The sequence below is a fragment of the Lacerta agilis genome, chromosome 2, assembly GCF_009819535.1.
Source record: "Lacerta agilis isolate rLacAgi1 chromosome 2, rLacAgi1.pri, whole genome shotgun sequence".
NCBI lineage: Eukaryota > Metazoa > Chordata > Lepidosauria > Squamata > Lacertidae > Lacerta > Lacerta agilis.
This window is the reverse complement of record NC_046313.1, coordinates 8,331,138-8,348,125: the sequence shown is the minus strand read 5'-3', so window position 1 is coordinate 8,348,125 and position 16,988 is coordinate 8,331,138. Positions and strand designations below refer to the sequence as shown.

At 48.7% G+C, this 16,988-nt stretch overlaps 1 protein-coding gene across 3 annotated transcripts in view; it reads right to left on the bottom strand.

Moving 5' to 3' along the window:
• Positions 1-934: 934 nt before the first annotated feature.
• The window catches only part of AGAP2 (ArfGAP with GTPase domain, ankyrin repeat and PH domain 2), a 65,247-nt gene continuing 49,193 nt past the window's right edge, over positions 935-16,988 (bottom strand). For 2 of the 3 annotated variants that reach the window (XM_033138474.1, XM_033138475.1), the window contains 11 exons: positions 16,679-16,765; positions 16,464-16,568; positions 15,571-15,733; positions 11,846-11,947; positions 11,584-11,730; positions 9,974-10,033; positions 8,591-8,742; positions 7,538-7,628; positions 6,141-6,363; positions 4,880-5,135; positions 935-3,266 (listed from right to left, as the gene is read on the bottom strand). In XM_033138474.1, coding sequence (XP_032994365.1) covers positions 3,060-3,266; positions 4,880-5,135; positions 6,141-6,363; positions 7,538-7,628; positions 8,591-8,742; positions 9,974-10,033; positions 11,584-11,730; positions 11,846-11,947; positions 15,571-15,733; positions 16,464-16,568; positions 16,679-16,765 — 1,593 coding nt within the window. In that variant the 3' untranslated portion in view covers positions 935-3,059. The remainder of the gene's footprint in view (positions 3,267-4,879; positions 5,136-6,140; positions 6,364-7,537; positions 7,629-8,590; positions 8,743-9,973; positions 10,034-11,583; positions 11,731-11,845; positions 11,948-15,570; positions 15,734-16,463; positions 16,569-16,678; positions 16,766-16,988) is intronic. The other variant, XM_033138476.1, reaches the window with a different exon arrangement.

The window sequence follows — 16,988 nt, the reverse complement described above, 5'->3', positions numbered from 1 at the left end:
CTCAAAAATTGATCTGCCTTCATTTGGAAATTACTACACCAGTGGATTGTAGTTGTAACAAGAATGGGCAGAAGCTTTGCTGATACGATGAAAATGATTTGTTGGGTGGTGCCTGTACTTGGAATGTGCTGTGTGGACAAACTTCTTGTGAAAATGAGTGCCCTTCCTACATTCATAACGTTACCATCAAAGCTAGTATACACCTGTTGCAGAGTTTGTTCCGGCACACGCTTTGTTGCAGCTCAGACAACATCCCAGGTTCAGGTGTGATACCACTTGCTCCAACAAACTGTGTTTTGTAGGCAGCACCTAAAACCATAGTTGCTCAGTTGGTTGAAGAGCAGCATTTATTGCAGCTCCAGTGGACCCTGAGTCCAGCAGATTTGCACACCTGGGCCAAGGAAGGAAGCAACATGAAAACCTCCAAATCACCAACCTTACCAGAAGCAGGATTTCATGTTAATGCTATTTTGTGAGGCGTCGCATCAGATCCAGCAGTGTAGCTAATTGGGGTTGGGTATGTAAACAAAGCAAACACTCTCCTTCTCTATCTCGCTAGTCCTCTTGTTTTTAGTCCCTCCTGTTCACCAGACCTGTGTGGTTTGAGAAACATTTTGCCTGCTGTGATGTGCAGAGGAGTGTTGTTCTGTTCTTGCTTCCCCAGGCAGGGTGAACTTGCTTGCTGCTCCTGAGACCTCTCAAGGCAAGAGCAGCATTGAAGTGTCTGTGCAGCCAGTCCTCCACCAGCCTTGATAATCTCTCTTGCTCGTGGCCACAAACACTTTCCTACTCCCTCACCTGTGCAATTCAAGGTGGCCTTAAAAGGCATCCTTTCCTGCTTACAACCATTTCCTGCTTTAATCTCTGCTAGGAAGGAAGGAAACCGAGTAAGAACTGCTCCCCACCCAGCAGCAAATCCAACTCCAGACCACAGTCAAAAGAAGGAATAACCAGTCTTTGTTATTACATCTTCTTACATTGTCACATACTTACAAGTTACAATCCAAGAGATTACAACAGCGGCACAGGGCCAATACTATCAGCTCTGGCACTTCTGCATCCCCCTCCCCCCACCCCAAACCTCACATTTTCCCCCCAGGAGGTATTATAATCCCATCCTACTGTGAGGGCTTGCACCAGAGGCTCTCCTAGAACCTTGTGCTGAACTGCCATGCCCAACAGCATAAATTACATTCAGTCTTCAAGAGCGCCCCCCCCCAATACCCCACCTGTCCCCCTCATGACCACAGGCTCTGGTCCTCCAAGGCAGGGGGAGGAAGAGCGCAGGGGCCCAAGGTGCAAGGTAGCCCCTCCCAACATCTGGTTGTGCCAGGCCCAGCTTTCTTCACTCTGCAAGGGAGGAGGCAGTGGCACCAGGTTATTGCCTTCCACCTCCACCCAGGGCCTGTAAGCCTCGTGCAACACAATCGACAATACATTCATGAGTGTGGTCCAATTCAGAAGGGCAAAGAAAGGCCTGGGGCCTCCGTGATGTGGCCGAGGTGGGCTTGTGCATCTGGCCCACTCATTAGCTCCAGCTCTGAACAAAGCAGCCTGGATATGAACTGAGCCACAGCCAACCACTGTGGGGAGTCAATGCCTATTCACCTTCCTCCTGGAATTCATTGCCATGACCCTCATCACAGATTTGAAATAAAGCCTGAGGCCACACCACTCATCGCAAACCACACAGGTACCTCTGCTGCAGTGATGGTACAGGAGGAGGATGAACCTTGGCACCAGACATGCTGCCCAGCCAGAGAGAGGAAGAGTTTTATGAAGCAATAAATTAAAACAGCAGTAGTCTAGCCAGAGAAGGAAGTGGAGGTGGCATCTGGGTGACGGGGAGGGAGGGAGGGAAGGGCCCTTTTTCTTTTGTTTTCAACAAATAACCCTTTATAAAAGCACTCTTTGTTTTAAAAGCCAAGGCCTGGGCTTTCCTATTGGTGTCTTTTGTCACACTCTCCTGTCTTTTTGTAGGCCACACTGCCAGCAGGCAAAAGCAGCACAGAAGCTGCTGTAAGCTGCACTCAGCAAACAACAGCCACGCCTGAGCTGGCAGGAAGTGTTTTGGCGGCTGATGGAGGGAGCCTCTCCCAAGGAACCAGAAAGTGATTTGAAGGGATGAGCAGAGAGCAGTAGAGGGGGCAGATCAGTGGCAGGTGCATGGTGGGTTGAGGAGGGGGAGTGCACATGGCAGTTTAGGGCCAAAAAAAACCTTGTTGAAAGGCAGAAAAGGTGAAGGGTTGAAGCAGTGCCTTCTCACCCCCTCCCCAGGGGGAAAGGAATCAAGGGGCCAAGACTGAAAGCGGGTGTGGCCTATTTGGAGAGGCCTGGCAGGGCTATGTGGAAAGGCCAAAGGGTTTCTCCCTCTGTAAATGGCATGAAGGCCCCCCCCTCAAACCTTAGGCCCCTGCGCACTGCCTTACAAAAGGTAAGACTTGCTGGACCATTTTTAACCTTCTCCCCGACAGCCAAGCTTTTCTGGGCCCTCTTTAGAGTTGGTTAGGTGAGGCTGGGTCACTGACCACTCCAATAACACTGATTTACATTCCACCTTCAAAGCTTGTTACAAACACAGAAAGAAAGAAAAGGAAAACCCCCACTCACCACTTGCCCACCCCCGCCCTCCCCATTTCTAAAAGTCCCCAGTAACTGGGAAGAGAAAGCCATCCTGGGCCCTGATCCTTCACTCCAAGCGCTGGGACGCATTGCTCTCTCTGTTCCCCCGCAGGCGTTGGCGGCCTGCCTTTAGAGATGGCTGTTGCCCTGGAGACCAGCAGAGCAGCTCAAGGCCTGGCAGTTGGGAGGAGAGTCGTGAGCTGCCGAGGTGGTTCAGGTGACGGCGGCAGCAGCCTGCACCAAGCAGAGCCATTGGAGCAGAGCTCTGGGTGGCCACCACATCCTCATCCTGTGCGAGACGGGAACTCGTGATCCAAGCTCCTTGGCGCGTAGTCCGGATGCCAGAGGGGTGTGGGGTCTCCCTAGGGAGAAGAGGCATCAGTTGCTGGACCCCTATTGCACCACTGGGATAGGGAAAGAGGCTCCCCCCTGGGATGCTACACCAGGGCAGTTCGGGCCTCGGTCCTTCCCACGCTGGCACTGCTGCTCTTGCGGCGCAGGCCAGGGGTGGCGATGCTGCTGTAGCCTTCGTTCGGGCAGCCGTGTTGCAAGAGGATGTCAGTGCATTCCTGGCTCCCTGATTGGCGGGCATAGAAGAGGGCTGTGTGCCCAGTGGCATCGCACGCCTTCACGTCAGACCCGTACTGTGGGGGAAAGAGCGGTTGAGCTGTGTTAGGAACCCCAAGGTGCTCATTCAAAGAAGACACAAACATACACCTACGCTGATGATTGGGAAATTAGGGTTTCACCCAGTCCACAGCGTACGTTTGCACCCTCGGCTTCCCTTTACATCCACTTCTCCTCTCAGTCCAGAAGCTACCTCTCTCACCACCACCTTACTTCCCTTTTCTCAGACTCTCTCCTGCTTCTCCCACAGCTAGAACAACTTCCCAGGCCTGGGACGCTGCCCTATTGCTTGGTTCTTCTACAGTTATGATTGGGCTGAGTTTGGGGAGGGCCTGGTTTGTTCTGGAGTCTGCCAAACCACCTGTGACTACTATCTTCTTGTTGTTTTTTTAAACCATCTTGCTCATCCATCCCAAAGAGCCTTTCAGTAAATAACTTTCCCTGTGCCCCCACTCTCTATGCAGCAGACACTTCCAACCTGCCAAGTTGACATACGGCCCCAGCAGCAATGTAGTACCAAGTTATCCTGCGTATGGAATAGTCCACCAACGTTTTTATGTGTCCTGCTGACCCTTGCTAACACTATCTAGAGTACTGTTCTGATTTTAACTTAGAACAGTTAAACCATGAGAACTGCGGGTGGGGGGGGGAGAATCTGCTAAGCCGCATAAATACTTTGGCCTGGGATGGTCACTGCCAAAAAACTGCTGGTGGGAGGACACACTGACATTCTGATCAGAAGCTATGCTTGTCCATCCATCCCAGTACTGTCCACTCTGATTGGCAGAGGGTCTCCTGCGTCTCAGGTAAAGGTATTTCACGTCACCTGCAACCTGATCCTTTTTATGCATATTTTAAAAACCTGGGTATGCCAGGGATTGAACCTGGGACCTTCATGCAAATCACATGCTCCGCTAGTGAACTCTGGCCCCTTTCCCTTATATCGATTGCAGGTTGAAGCTCCATGGGCTTTAGATTTGGACCATGGATGCTCTGCATTTTTTTAAAAAAGCTGCTTTTAAAAATCTCAGCTGATACAAGTGTCTGAATCGTTTCTTAAAGAACCCACATTGCAGTTGTACATGCTACCACAGAATTGTCTTAATGTGATTTGGAGCCAGGGCATGGGAAATGGTGCTTTTGACGAATAACTCACAATATTCTAGTCACTGTATACAAGCTACAAAAAGCGGCATGAATGAGGGGGACCTAAACTAGCCATACAGAGTAACTCAGAGTCAGCTCTATGCCAGCCCTTGTAGATGCTTATATGGCTCTCATCTGCACTGTACATTTAAAGGGGGCTGAGGGATGTTAGGAAACCCCTATTGCCCTCACAGAGCTACTATTTCCAGAGTGGTTTATGAATCCATCAATCCCTGCATCCAGGGAACTTTGGGAAGAGAAATAAAGGTCTCCTAACAACTCTCAGCAGCCTTAACAGACTACACTACCCAGAATTCTTTGGGGGAAGCCATGACTGTTGAAAGTGGTATGATACTCCTTTAACTGTGGAGTGCAGATAGGGCCTTAATCCTTTTTGACCCAGGGCACATGAAGAGAGCTGGAAGGGAACATCTGCTTCCCTTGGATCCCCAACGTCCTTCACCGTCCACTACCAAGAACTTACCCAGACCAGAAGCTGAGTAATAACCACGTGCGCCAGGTCACATGCCACGTGCAGTGCCGAGCGCCGGTCTTTGTCGCCTGTGGGGGCGTTGATCTGATCCTTGGAGCTGTGGGCCAGCAACAGCAGCACAGCACCCAGGTCCTGGTCCAGCACGGCCTGGAAGAGCTGGCACCCGAGGGAAAGTTCAGAGGGGGGCAGTGGTGCCAAGAACAGCCGCTGCTCGTATTTGGCTCGAATCCATGACTCCCGCTCTTCCCTGGGAAGACAGAGAGAAAGAGGGGTTATGATGGCTATATGCAAATTCCAGTTTCGGAGACTGTATGCTGCAGAATACAAGGGGAACAGAAGGGAAGGGCTATTGTGCACATGACCCTGGTTGAGGTTTCTTTCTCCCAGTGAGAAACAGGACTGGATGGAACACTTGGCATGATCCACCCAGCATGGTCCTTCTTAAGTAGAGAAGACCATCCCTCCAACTGAAGAATAAACTAGATGATTCTCAAGGACGCAACTCTACAATATAATCATTCTTAGTCTAAGCTCCGGCCTAGCACTAAACAGGAAGAGCAAAATCCATAGCAATGTACACCTAGAGTTTATAATCGGTGAATGTAAATGGATTCTCTGTGCCCCTTAAATCTGAAAAAGTCTGATATTGATACATTGGAAGGACAAAAAGATGGCCTCTTTCGATCAATAGATAGATGACATGACAACTCTTGCAACCCAGGAACAGATCGTTTTCAGATGATGATTATGTATGGACAAATTTAACAATATTTGGAACTTATTTATTGAAACCATAGGGACCCATGAATCAATGTATATTTGAGAGAAACAGTAAGTTCATTCATTTACATTTACAGTTGTACCTCTGGTTACGAACGGGATCCGTTCTGGAGCCACGTTCATAACCCGTGAAGTGCGTAACCTGAAGCGCCGCATCTGTGCATGTGCGCGACGTCATTATTATTTAAGAGTAGCTACTAAGTAGGACCGCAAACTCCAATCAGTTAAGGGCACAATAAGCCAGGCAAAGTGAAGCCATTTTGAGAGAAAATGTGGCAAGTGCTTAAGTTCCCCCACCTACCCTAGGTACCCGTCTTAACTGGTAGTTTAACAGCGCAATTCTGCGCATGTAGACTCAGAATTTAATGCCCACGACTTCCGACAAGATTACGCTCCTGCACAGGACTGCAGCCCTAGGTCCTGGAGGCTCCAGTTGTGGCTGTGTTACGGTGGCAGCTTGCCCTGCACTCACCGTGACGACTCGCAAGTGGGTTTCCGGCGTCCTTGCGTGCATTTCTCCCAGACGCTGTTGGCCGTTTCGTTGCCGATGGAGGTGAGAACCAGCGTGAGCTCCAGCGGCCAGTCGTCCAAGTCGAGGGAGCGGACCCGGGAGAGGTGGGTGCCAAGGTTCCGGTGGATGCCAGAGCACTCAATGCAGATCAACGCCCCCAAGTTCAGGCTGGCCCAGGTTGGGTCTGGGGGTGAGACAAGTCAGCCAATCAGAAATCAGGGAAGGCTGCTCTCGCCCCCTGGAAAGAGCTCAGAGCTATATTCCCAGAGTTCTCTAGGAAGTGAGGTTGTTAAACCAGTCTGGGAATTGTAGCTCTGAAAGGGGAATAGGAATCTCCTACCAGCTCTCTGCTCTTTTTGCAGACTACAGTCCCCAGGATTCTTCGGGGGGCAGCCATAATTGTTTAAAGTGGCATGATGCTCTTTAAATGCATAGTGAAGATGAGGCCTTACTCTTGCACAAAGCTTATGCTCATCATGCCAAGATCCACCTTGAACTGCTCACCTGTCTTTTTAAAGGTTTCCTCTACCTCCCCCCTGACAATCATATGCTCCACTGAAGAAAGCTTGGAGCTTTTGATTTTCATGCAACAGAAAAGAAATATATGCATTTCCATGTAAGGACACAACAATTCATACAAACAATCCAGGCCAGCAAAGTTCATTTGCTTCACAGACTTACAGCCCCCATCAGTCCCAATCCCAACCAGCATGGTCAATGTTCAGGTTTGATGGGAACTGTAATCCAAAACATCTGGAGGGAACCAGATTGAAGAAGGCTGGTCTAGTGGACAGGGACTAGGGAGACCTGGGTTCATGTCCCTGCTCACCATGTGATATTGGGCCTTTACCCCACTCTAGCCCAACCGACTTCAGACTGCTGTTGTAAATATAAAGGAGGATTTTTGTATGCTCCTTTGTGAAATAAAGCTGGGATAAAATTTTAAAAAGAATTAAACACACTCAATCCCAGCTCATTCCTGCCCCCCTACCTGCAACTATGGCATTTTGCCTATCATAGATTGTTTCATCTTGGGCAGAAGTCACACCCTCTCTCTTGTTCTGTATAGCATCTAGCACATAACAAAAAGATTACATAGAAGCTGTCATAATACTCCCTGGATCCTCTGTGTCTCCAGACAGAATTAACAACATGCTAAAAGGGAACTACCTGTTCCTAAGGAACTGGCAGAAAGCAGAGCTCTGTGGTGCCAAATAGCAGCACTAATATCTCAATAGCTTTAGTGCTAATAATGCCCAAGGGTCAATCACTGCCACCCAAGGGGAAAACACACACACACACACATACACATCTGGAATCCCTTTAGATCCGACTGCATACAAAAGAGAAATACTTACTCAAGGCCCCACAGTCCACACATAAGGAATTTCCTTTGGCATTACGGATGGCCTGGATTGCCACTGCTTCACTCTGGCTGTCCATGCGAGCCTGTAGGGATAGAGACAGAGGAAAAAGGAAGGAGCATCTTCCTGCTAGCCTTTTCTTCAGAGCGCTTGAAGCCTGGTCTCTCTACCCAAGGCAATAGTTCAATCCCTCTTCAAACCTTGAGCAAGGTTCTCCCTTTGCATGCCAGTCTCCACCCCCAACTGCAACAGGGAAACATTGCCTTGTGCCATGTACTTATCCTTATTTGTTGTATTTTTTTGGTACAGTTCTTATGCAAGTTGCCGTTTCCACCCTCCTAATAATAATAATAATAATAATAATAATAATAATAATAATTTATTATTTATACCCCGCCCATCTGGCCGGGTCTCCCCAGCCACTCTGGGCGGCCTCCAACAAATACCAAAATACAATACAAAGTCACAGTTTAAAAACTTCCCTAAACAGGGCTGCCTTTAGGTATTTTCTGAATGTCAGGTAGTTGTTTATTCCCTTGACTTCTGATGGGAGGGCGTTCCACAGGGTGGGCGCCACTACCGAGAAGGCCCTCTGCCTGGTTCCCTGTAGTTTTGCTTCTCGCGGTGAGGGAACCGACAGAAGGCCCTCGGCGCTGGATCTCAGTGTCCGGGCTGAATGATGGGGGCGGAGACGCTCCTTCAGGTATACAGGACCGAGGCCGTTTAGGGCTTTAAAGGTCAACACCAACACTTTGAATTGTGCTCGGAAACGTCCCTATTCAGAGTAAAAACCTCTCATCGCCACCAAATACCTGGGGTGCGGTGGAGATGTTCTTCCTTGGTGCCAGAAAAATGGGGAGAGTGTTGGATAGATGGAGAGCTATTACAGAAAAGACCCATCTATATAACACGTTAAGTGGAAGGTGTGATCATGACAGCTACTGTATATGGTAGCCAATATTGAGACAGGCAAGCCTAGATCATTGCAGGGTAAGAGTTGTGTGTGTGTGTCCCCGTGTTTTTTTGGGTGGGGGTGGGGATCAGTACCTTGTTCTTGCTACTCTCGCAGCACTGCAAGCTAGCCAAGATCTGGCTCTCGATGGCCTGGACCCAGGAGTCCCTCTCTTCAATGGTGCTGGCTTCGAAATGCCATGTCTGCCCTGTACTGGAGACGATGATGAACTCAAAGTTCTCCTCCTCTGTGGATACAAAAGAGCAGGTTCCAGCTGGACCGCAGTGGAGGCTGGATGAATCCTATGGCTTCCAACCGACCTATTTTCCCTCCCTGCGCTCCCCTAAGGGGCAGGTTCAACACAACCGGACAATGGGGAGGATGCACAGCAGGGGGAGTGGCATGGACAAGAGCCACCGCTAACAGCCCCAAACCCCATAAGGAGAGCCAGAGGCAGAGTTTTAAGGCACACACCTTTCTGAGAGCATGAGTCCCATGATTACAGTTATTCAAATATTTGCCACTGCAAATTTACATAGCGCTCTGAAGTTGTGGAATGCTGTACAATGTGTGTTTTGCCTGGGTTTTTTTTGCCGGCTCTCAAAACCGTGCTATAAACTGCCATTTCCCATGTTACAGATGGCAGGGGGAGTGGAAAAAATGGCAGACTTTGTGGGGTCCAGAAGAGGCAGGGCTTGAACTCAGGTCCCCTCAGCCCCAGACCTGTGACTTGAATACATGGGCCTTAGTCTCTTCCGGAGTCTTCAAGAAAATCTCCAAAAGTTAACGGTACAGCATTGCCCTGAGTAAGGGCAACCATAAGGTGACAAGGAAACAAGCAAGGTTTTTCGTTCATCAAAACCCTTCATCAGGTTGGTGGAAGGACACAATGATGACAACCACCAGGGCATTAAAAAGGGGCTGGTGCCATAATGCCACAAGGTGGTGGCTTTCCAAACTCTCCCCCTTCAGGGCACTCTGTCCTGTGTTGACGTGCCTGCCAAGGAACCTCTGGGCACGGCAGAGGTTTCTGGGAGAATACATTCTAGGGCACCCATGGGGCCTTCCTGGTCACCTGCACACACTAAGAGGGCACTCCAGACACCCAAAAATCCCCAAGGCTGTACAGTGCAGGGCGAGATAGGGTCTATCTGTCATTACAGATCTTCCAGTTGAGGAAGCCTTGAGGAACCCTCAGGCTCTGTGGAACATAGTTTGAAAACAGCCACCATAAAGGAATTCCAGGAGCTCAGCCACCTTTGCAAACCCGATGTGAGGAGGGAGGGACATTCTAAAACTCCCCGAGGGCTGGGGTATCGTTAAGGAGAGGCAGAATAGGACGGAAGCTTTCTTGATCACGGGGGAAGCATTTCGGGGACAGACATCTACGCAGGCTGCACGTCACGATGTAAGCACAATCGCATGCAACAGGCGCCACGGCACAAAAGGAGCTCGCGCCTGCCCCCGCCGCTCATTACCTGTTTTATAAATATTTCTTAAACTACCAAAGGTTTTTAATTTCCACATTTTACGCTTGGCTGCGGAGGGTCCGGAGGGGAAGCAGGAAGCAAGAGGCAGAGAAAGAGAAGGGAGGAAAAGAAGAAAGGGGAGAGTGTTCAGAGGAGGAGAAAAATAAGAACCAAAAAAAGCAGAGGCTATCCAGAACCCACGGGCCCAGGGGGTGGCAGTGGCAGTGGATGCGTGAAGAGTCGCAAGGGAGAGTGAGGGAGGAAGCTGCGTGAGCCGCGACAAACCCTTCCTGGGCAAGGGGGCGTACAGCAAAACCGTAAGAGTGGAAATGAAAGGCTTCGCATCAGCTGCCTGGTGTAGACAGAACAGAAGAGGTGGGGGTGGGAGTAGGAAGCCCAGTTGGACATGGCATGGTGCCTTCCGGACTCAGAATCTGTGGGGTGTTACCCTTCAAAAAACCCATGGCCTCCCCACAGTCTAAATTCGTACTTCCTGAGGCCAGGCAGGCTGAAGACAGTGCTGGCCTTTCCTCTAGATCAGGGTTGGCTAACATTTTCTTTGAACCCTTTGGCCAATTCTCCAGGGAACCACATGCCAGGCAGGTTAAGGCTTTCTCCCAGGAAAATTCATTCTTTAGAGCTAAATCGGACCAAACGTCAATTGGATTTCTCTGGGTTGACGTTTGCTGCGATTGAGCACAAAAGAATGGGTTTTCCAGCAGGAAGTATTAAGGCAAAGGCAAAACCGCTTGGACCCATGCCTACAAAGCAGGGGACAAGTGGAGCTGATGAGAATTGGGAGTCTAACAACATTGAGAACCACAGATCAGGCAGAGGGAGCTTCCAGTTCTCAGACCACATTGGTCCCAGCAGAGACCATTCCGCCCCACAGACAACATCTGCTCCACACCCAACTTCATAAGATCAGAGATCACCAGAGGAGCCATTTTTCCTTTGAAACCAGCTTGCCTTCACAGTGATGTAAGGTGACTGACAGGCGGGTGGCCCCACTCACCTGTCAACCACGGTAAATACCCAATTCCAGTTCACAGGATCATTCCCTACATTTTTCTAGGGAGAAGGAGCATGTGAAGTGGGCATTTGGGTAGAGTGCTTGGGGGTTTGCAATAGACATTATCTGCACTGTGGAAGGGAGTCTTCCCTCTTGTGCGAAGACTGTCACTCTGGCAAATATATGCATATCTTCCAAGGAATGTGGCTACTTATTTTGAATGGTGTGGTGAGGCGAGCAAGCTCCTCCTCCTGTTCTTATGAAAATTTGCATTACCAGGAGCAAACCAGCTTTTCCTACCCTAGAAAACAACGGGGTGGTCCTTCTAAGATCTCAAAAATGTTAACTCCTATCTGAAAGCAGAGATGGTGTATGTACTTTTGTAACCCAAGAAAATCTTTAATAAAAACACTGTAAAAAAATGTTAACCCCTGAAATGTAGGGGCAGTGTGATGTCACTACAGGCACAATTTTTAAAAAATCAGCTCAATGCATCATTCTTAAGTCTTTCTCCACATTCTGGAGGGGCAAAGAGTAAGGTAGTCGGGGGTCAGGAGCCCACAAACCAGTCTCCATTGCAGACGAAAACAAGGCAGCTGCCTCTTACCTTCTGCCTGTCCTGCAGACCCCTCTGTTTTTGAAGGAGTTGTCAGCTTCTTCCTCCTGTGCTTCTTTCTGTCAACCATAGGGGATGGAGGTGGGTCTTTGCCACCGCTGCCAGGGCTGGAGAGCCCTTCTGCAGCCATGGCTACCTCTGCAGAAACATGCGGGAGAAACAGATCACATCCTTTCCTCTTGGCTCAAAGCAGCCCTTTCCCAGCATCCTTTCTCCTCCATCCTGGGAGATTCCAGGTCTGTGCTGAACTTACCAGCCTTGGAAGAGGACACAGATCGCTGTAGGCGCTCAGGTTTGCCTAAGAGTTTGATCGCTGGGTCGACAGGAGGATTCAGCAGACCTGGACTGGGGCAAGCTGGGGTGGAGGGGAGAGAATGAAATTATGAAGCTGTGTCAAGTCAGGACGTTGGCACAACTGGCTCAGAACTGCCACCTCTGACTCCCATCAGCACTTTGAAATTTCTCCAGCTTTCAACTGAAATAGGTGGAAACTGTATCTAATACCTTCTGCATTAAAAGCATTTGCACAAGAGTAAGCCGTGGCCTGTCAAGGTGTGAATATTCTAGTTTCCTAGATGTCAGTTCACCAACATAGTACCCGTGGGGCCCTAAGACATCACTTGGTGCCAGCTAAGGGCCCTTGCTCTTCCCATTTTTCTTCAATTAAATAATTATGGCTTTTGATTGATTTATTTTTTTGGCCTGTGTTCTATTTGTTTTGTTGGAGGTGTAGGTGTTTTGGGTATGGATTCTGAGCATTGCCAGTGAGCATTCTTTCGTGAAATGGGTATTTTGTGGCACCCACAACTGTTTCTGTGATTTTTAAACGTGCCCCATTTCTCAAAAAAGCTTGGGGACCCCTGGGCTGTGGCTTGGAGAAGCAGAATAACCAGGGCTGGTTATTTACACAGCCATTTCATCATTCTGAACCAGTGAGAAATCACAGCAGAGTGTTCAAAGCTAAGTCCAAATCTTTCCTGAGCCTATCTTCAGCTCAAAATACATTGAGGCTCAAGAGATGAAACGGGCCACTGGTTAGGCCCCCAATTCTGCCCCCCATCGCCAATCCCACCCCTGGTGCTATAATTTTGCCACCTTTCAATGAGGCAGCAAATCTGAAAGGGCCTTAGGGCTTATCCCCGCTTCCACTTGTCCTGTACATACAAGGGAAAATTCTGCGATTTGCAATTGCAAGGCTTCCTGCAGGGGCCGCTGCTGCTTCATATTACAGCTGTTTCCCCCACACTAGGGCTGAAGGGAACATTCAGTTCTCCAGGTTTGTGAATTAAACTGAAACGATTATACTTAGCAAATGCTCCAATTCAACTTCGCACCGCTAGACACCTCGGAACAAAGAAATATGACTTCCTTTAATAAGTTAAGCTAATTGGCCAAAGCCAAAATTCATCGCAATTTTTTTTATTAAGAGCTTTGATTAGATTAGATAGGAATCAATTCTTCGATTCGAGCATTTTCACAGAGGAGGAGAAGGTGTGCAGCACCTCCAGGAAATCCGAACACACAATTCATTTACTGCAATCGTGCAGGAAGGGAATGTTGTGTTTTGGAGCTGGTAATTCTTGCAGCGGATGTACATAACTTGTGTTCCACCAACCACGAATGGGGATGTATTAAGAGGAGCTCAATAGAGCAACCTTATACAGGGCCATCTTAAGCACATCCGGCGCCGTGGTTCAAAGATCCCTCCGGTGCCGCCGCCCCCCCCCTTTCCCAGAGTTGCTGACCTTTTTACAGTGCTGGCGGCAGCTTTGCGGGACTGGAGGAGGCGGGCAGCAGCTGGAGGGCGGCTCCTCCGGCGGGAAAGAGGCGGAGGCTCTGGGCGAGGGCAGTGAGCTGATGCCGGGAGGTGCCGCATCCAGCCTCCACCTCTTCCCAGGCGCCCTAGTGCCCCGTGCCACTTGCCTCTATGGGCAAGACGCCCCTGACCTTATAAATAACCACTAGCCTGGTCACTTGTAAAATAGTGACAAAAGCAGGGAAGGTCTTTTTATCTTCCAGGTACGAATGCCTAACATAGGTGCATGCTGCCAGGCTGGTTAGACGAACTGGCTGTGGAATAGTACCAGGAAGTTAGTCACATGGCGCCAATATATCTCCTGGGTTTGCTGCCTGCACAAGACTGCAGAAAGTGGGTGGAGAGGGCATCAAGATCCTGGCAGATAGCCATGGGTGGCTGGTGTGCAGGTGGGTCACAAGAGGCCTCACTGTATGGATTTTTACATCCTATGCTGGAAAGAGGTGAATGGTTCTGCTGTACAATGAGCAGGAGGAGGAGGAGGAGGAAGGGAGAACGCTCCCCATCAGGGGGCAAATTGCATGCTGTTTAAGGAGTGGTTGGAATGTACTGAACTGCTCACCTTTAGCAATAGGAATGTACATTTCCTTTCTAAGGTACCATCGCAGTGGGACGATATTTCTATTTTCATCGGACATAATTCAATCGCAGTAGAAGCTATTTCTCCATTTTGATGTTTTTTTTTCCTATGACCATAAGGGTAATCCAAAACATACCCAGGGACTTGCCTCCCATTCTGGATTTAATTGGAACACTGGGAGATATTATGCACATTTGCAGACTTTTGAACACCCACGCACCACTTTTTGGGTGATGTCCCCCAGCTCATGTTCATGGTTTGATAATCTTGATCTGTTTTATGCGGTGCGTGTGTTTCTTAGGGAGTCATCTGGGACTTCAGTGGTTCCCAAACGGTTCTCATGGACTACTTGAAAATTGCTGATTGTCTTGGCGGAACATTTAATGCCTTTTCTGCTTGTTGTAGCAATGTTGTTAGATGTTGCATGACTTTTAATGTTGCATGTATTTTTGCTGATCATGTTGTATTTTATTGGATTACAATTTGCATTCAATGGAATACAAATTATAGTACAATAAAATACAATGTAAGAAGCAATAAAAATTAAAAAGCAATATGAATATTTAATGCCACAGACCACCTGAATGAATGTAGCTTGTGGAAGCCCTATTTTAGATCATTTATGGCTTTAATTATTATTAAATGTAGTTTTTATTTCCTGCTCACAGCTGATTCACTTTTTAAGAAGAGGTTGACTTATTTTCTTGATTCCTACTGTATGTCTGTATCAGTAGAATAAAAATATTTCAGGAGGCAGAGTCACTTCAAACTTTCTCACATGCAAAGCATTAAATACTCACACACACCAGTTTCCCAGTACATGGCATGTGCAAACTGGCCTGTCATGACAGCAGGCACATGTACAGAGAATAAGACACATGTTCAACCATCATGCATGACATGTGGGTTTCTCTCCCCCCCACCCCAAATACGAGGGTGCTTCCCATGTAGGAAGACGTGTTATAGCTGAGGCAGACATTCGTTAAAAACACTATTTTGTTGTTTTTCATAATTTCCTTCTGTTACACCCTTCCTTGGCTGTTACTAATTAAGGTTAAACAAAAGTGTGAGTGCATCAACATCATAGTGCAAAGGGAGGGGGGTGCTTGGCTTCTCGAGTGGCTGGAATCTCAGAGAATTGCAAATTAAGAAAACACAACGTATCGGGAGTGTGAACTAACAAGCAGTAATTATACACACACCTACACAGCCAAACACCATGCAAGTATTCCTTCCCTGGCAAACCTGCAAGTGACAGAGCTCTGATTTTTGTGCTGTCGCTGCCCAAGAAACCCCACTTGAGTATGGAAGGGCCTCATTCTGAGGCATCAACCTGCCTAGCCAGGATGTCCAGGCCACACATGAGACTCAAGTGTGTTGTAGGGTGATCCCTAAAGGTGCCGGGGCAGGGAAGGAATGAAGCACTCGGGGTCTCCTGTTAAAGTTTAAAATCCTCTCCCGCTCCTACCCCAGCAACTTGAAAGGGTTTGGGTTTCTTTTGTTAATGTCAGGAGATACAATCACTGCAGTGCTCTCCCATCCTAAATCTGCTATGCCCATGATGTGGGAACGAGTCACTTACTGCTGGTGTCCCCGACTCCTACGCTGCTCACGTCTTTGACCAAACCGTTGATGCTCGAGGAGGTGCCACAGGCAGAGATGGCTCTGGGTGGGCGTTTGCCGGGCACCTTGACGGTGGTGCGGAGCAGGTCCATTTCTTTGCCGTGGCTGCTATGGATATAGTCCTGCAAAGGCACAAAGACCAGATTATTTTAGGGTGGGGCGGGAATTAGGAGAATGGATCACATGCACATACATACAGAATGGTGAAGCTATTTTGGACGCAAGTAGGGATGAATAGAATGGTATGCACCCAGTCTGTGTCCCTTGCACACAAGTAGACCAGCGGGTCTGTTACGTCAACCGACTGTAGATTTTTAGGTGAAATCTGGGGGGGGGGGGGGGGAGAAACCACATGCTTTTAAAACCCACCTATTGGAAGCACACATCTTTTTCTGCATACCATTGCCCAGGGACTGGTGTTATGACATCATGTGCTGCCACTTCCTGGGGGCCTTTTACTTGAAACCTTTCAATGAATGTCACAAGTACCATGCTTTCTAGCACCCCCAATCAGCTAGAAATGTTTTGTAAAAAGAAAAGGGGGTGGGTTGGGCAAGAGCCAGAAAGCCCTGGGATTACCTTGCAAATAAAAACTCCAAAACAAAACAAAGAAAACCCCTAGCAACAGCAACAATGTAAGCGTTAGTGGACCAGGCTCAGAACGGTCCGTAGAAATGTGATCTAATCCACATGTCTATTTTCCAATCCAGGCGTGATCTGTCGGATGGTTCCCTCTTACACATTTTGTGGCCTTATTGCAGAGTCTGCCTTTAGATGGTAATATGTAGGACTTGACAATGCGGCAAGCCGAGCCCTGGTGTGCTTGGGAGCTGGAGTACATGGCGCACTTACATTAATGCTGGGGTGATAGAAGAGAAGCCCATTGCTGGAGAGAGTCACGTATTTTTTCTTCCACTCCTTGTTCAGAGAATTGCCGCTTCGTTTCAGCAGGAAACTCTAATGGGAGAGAGGTGGTGAAGGCCAGGGGTTACCCATGGTGCTGGGACTTGCAACCGAGGGTTCAGAGGACTGGCAAACAGCTGCCAGGACAAATGTAAGGAGGTCACCTGTTTGATGGGTATGGCTCGGCCACTTCCCGTGTTGTCCCCTCTGCTGTCCAGGCTCCGCTTCTCGGTGTCACTCCCTCTGCGATTCTGCAAAGAGACACAGCTGGGGTTCAGATGTAACGTCCAACCATGGGTTTGCCATTATGCCTTCACAAAACATGCCTTGGAAAATAGCCAGCAACATGAATCTGTAAACTATGGCTTGAAGCTAATTTACAAACCATAGTTCAGGCAAACTGATGTTACACTCGAAACAACAAAGCATGGTTTTTTTTGGGTGGTGGTGGAATTGCTTGCCCCAAAGCTGGGA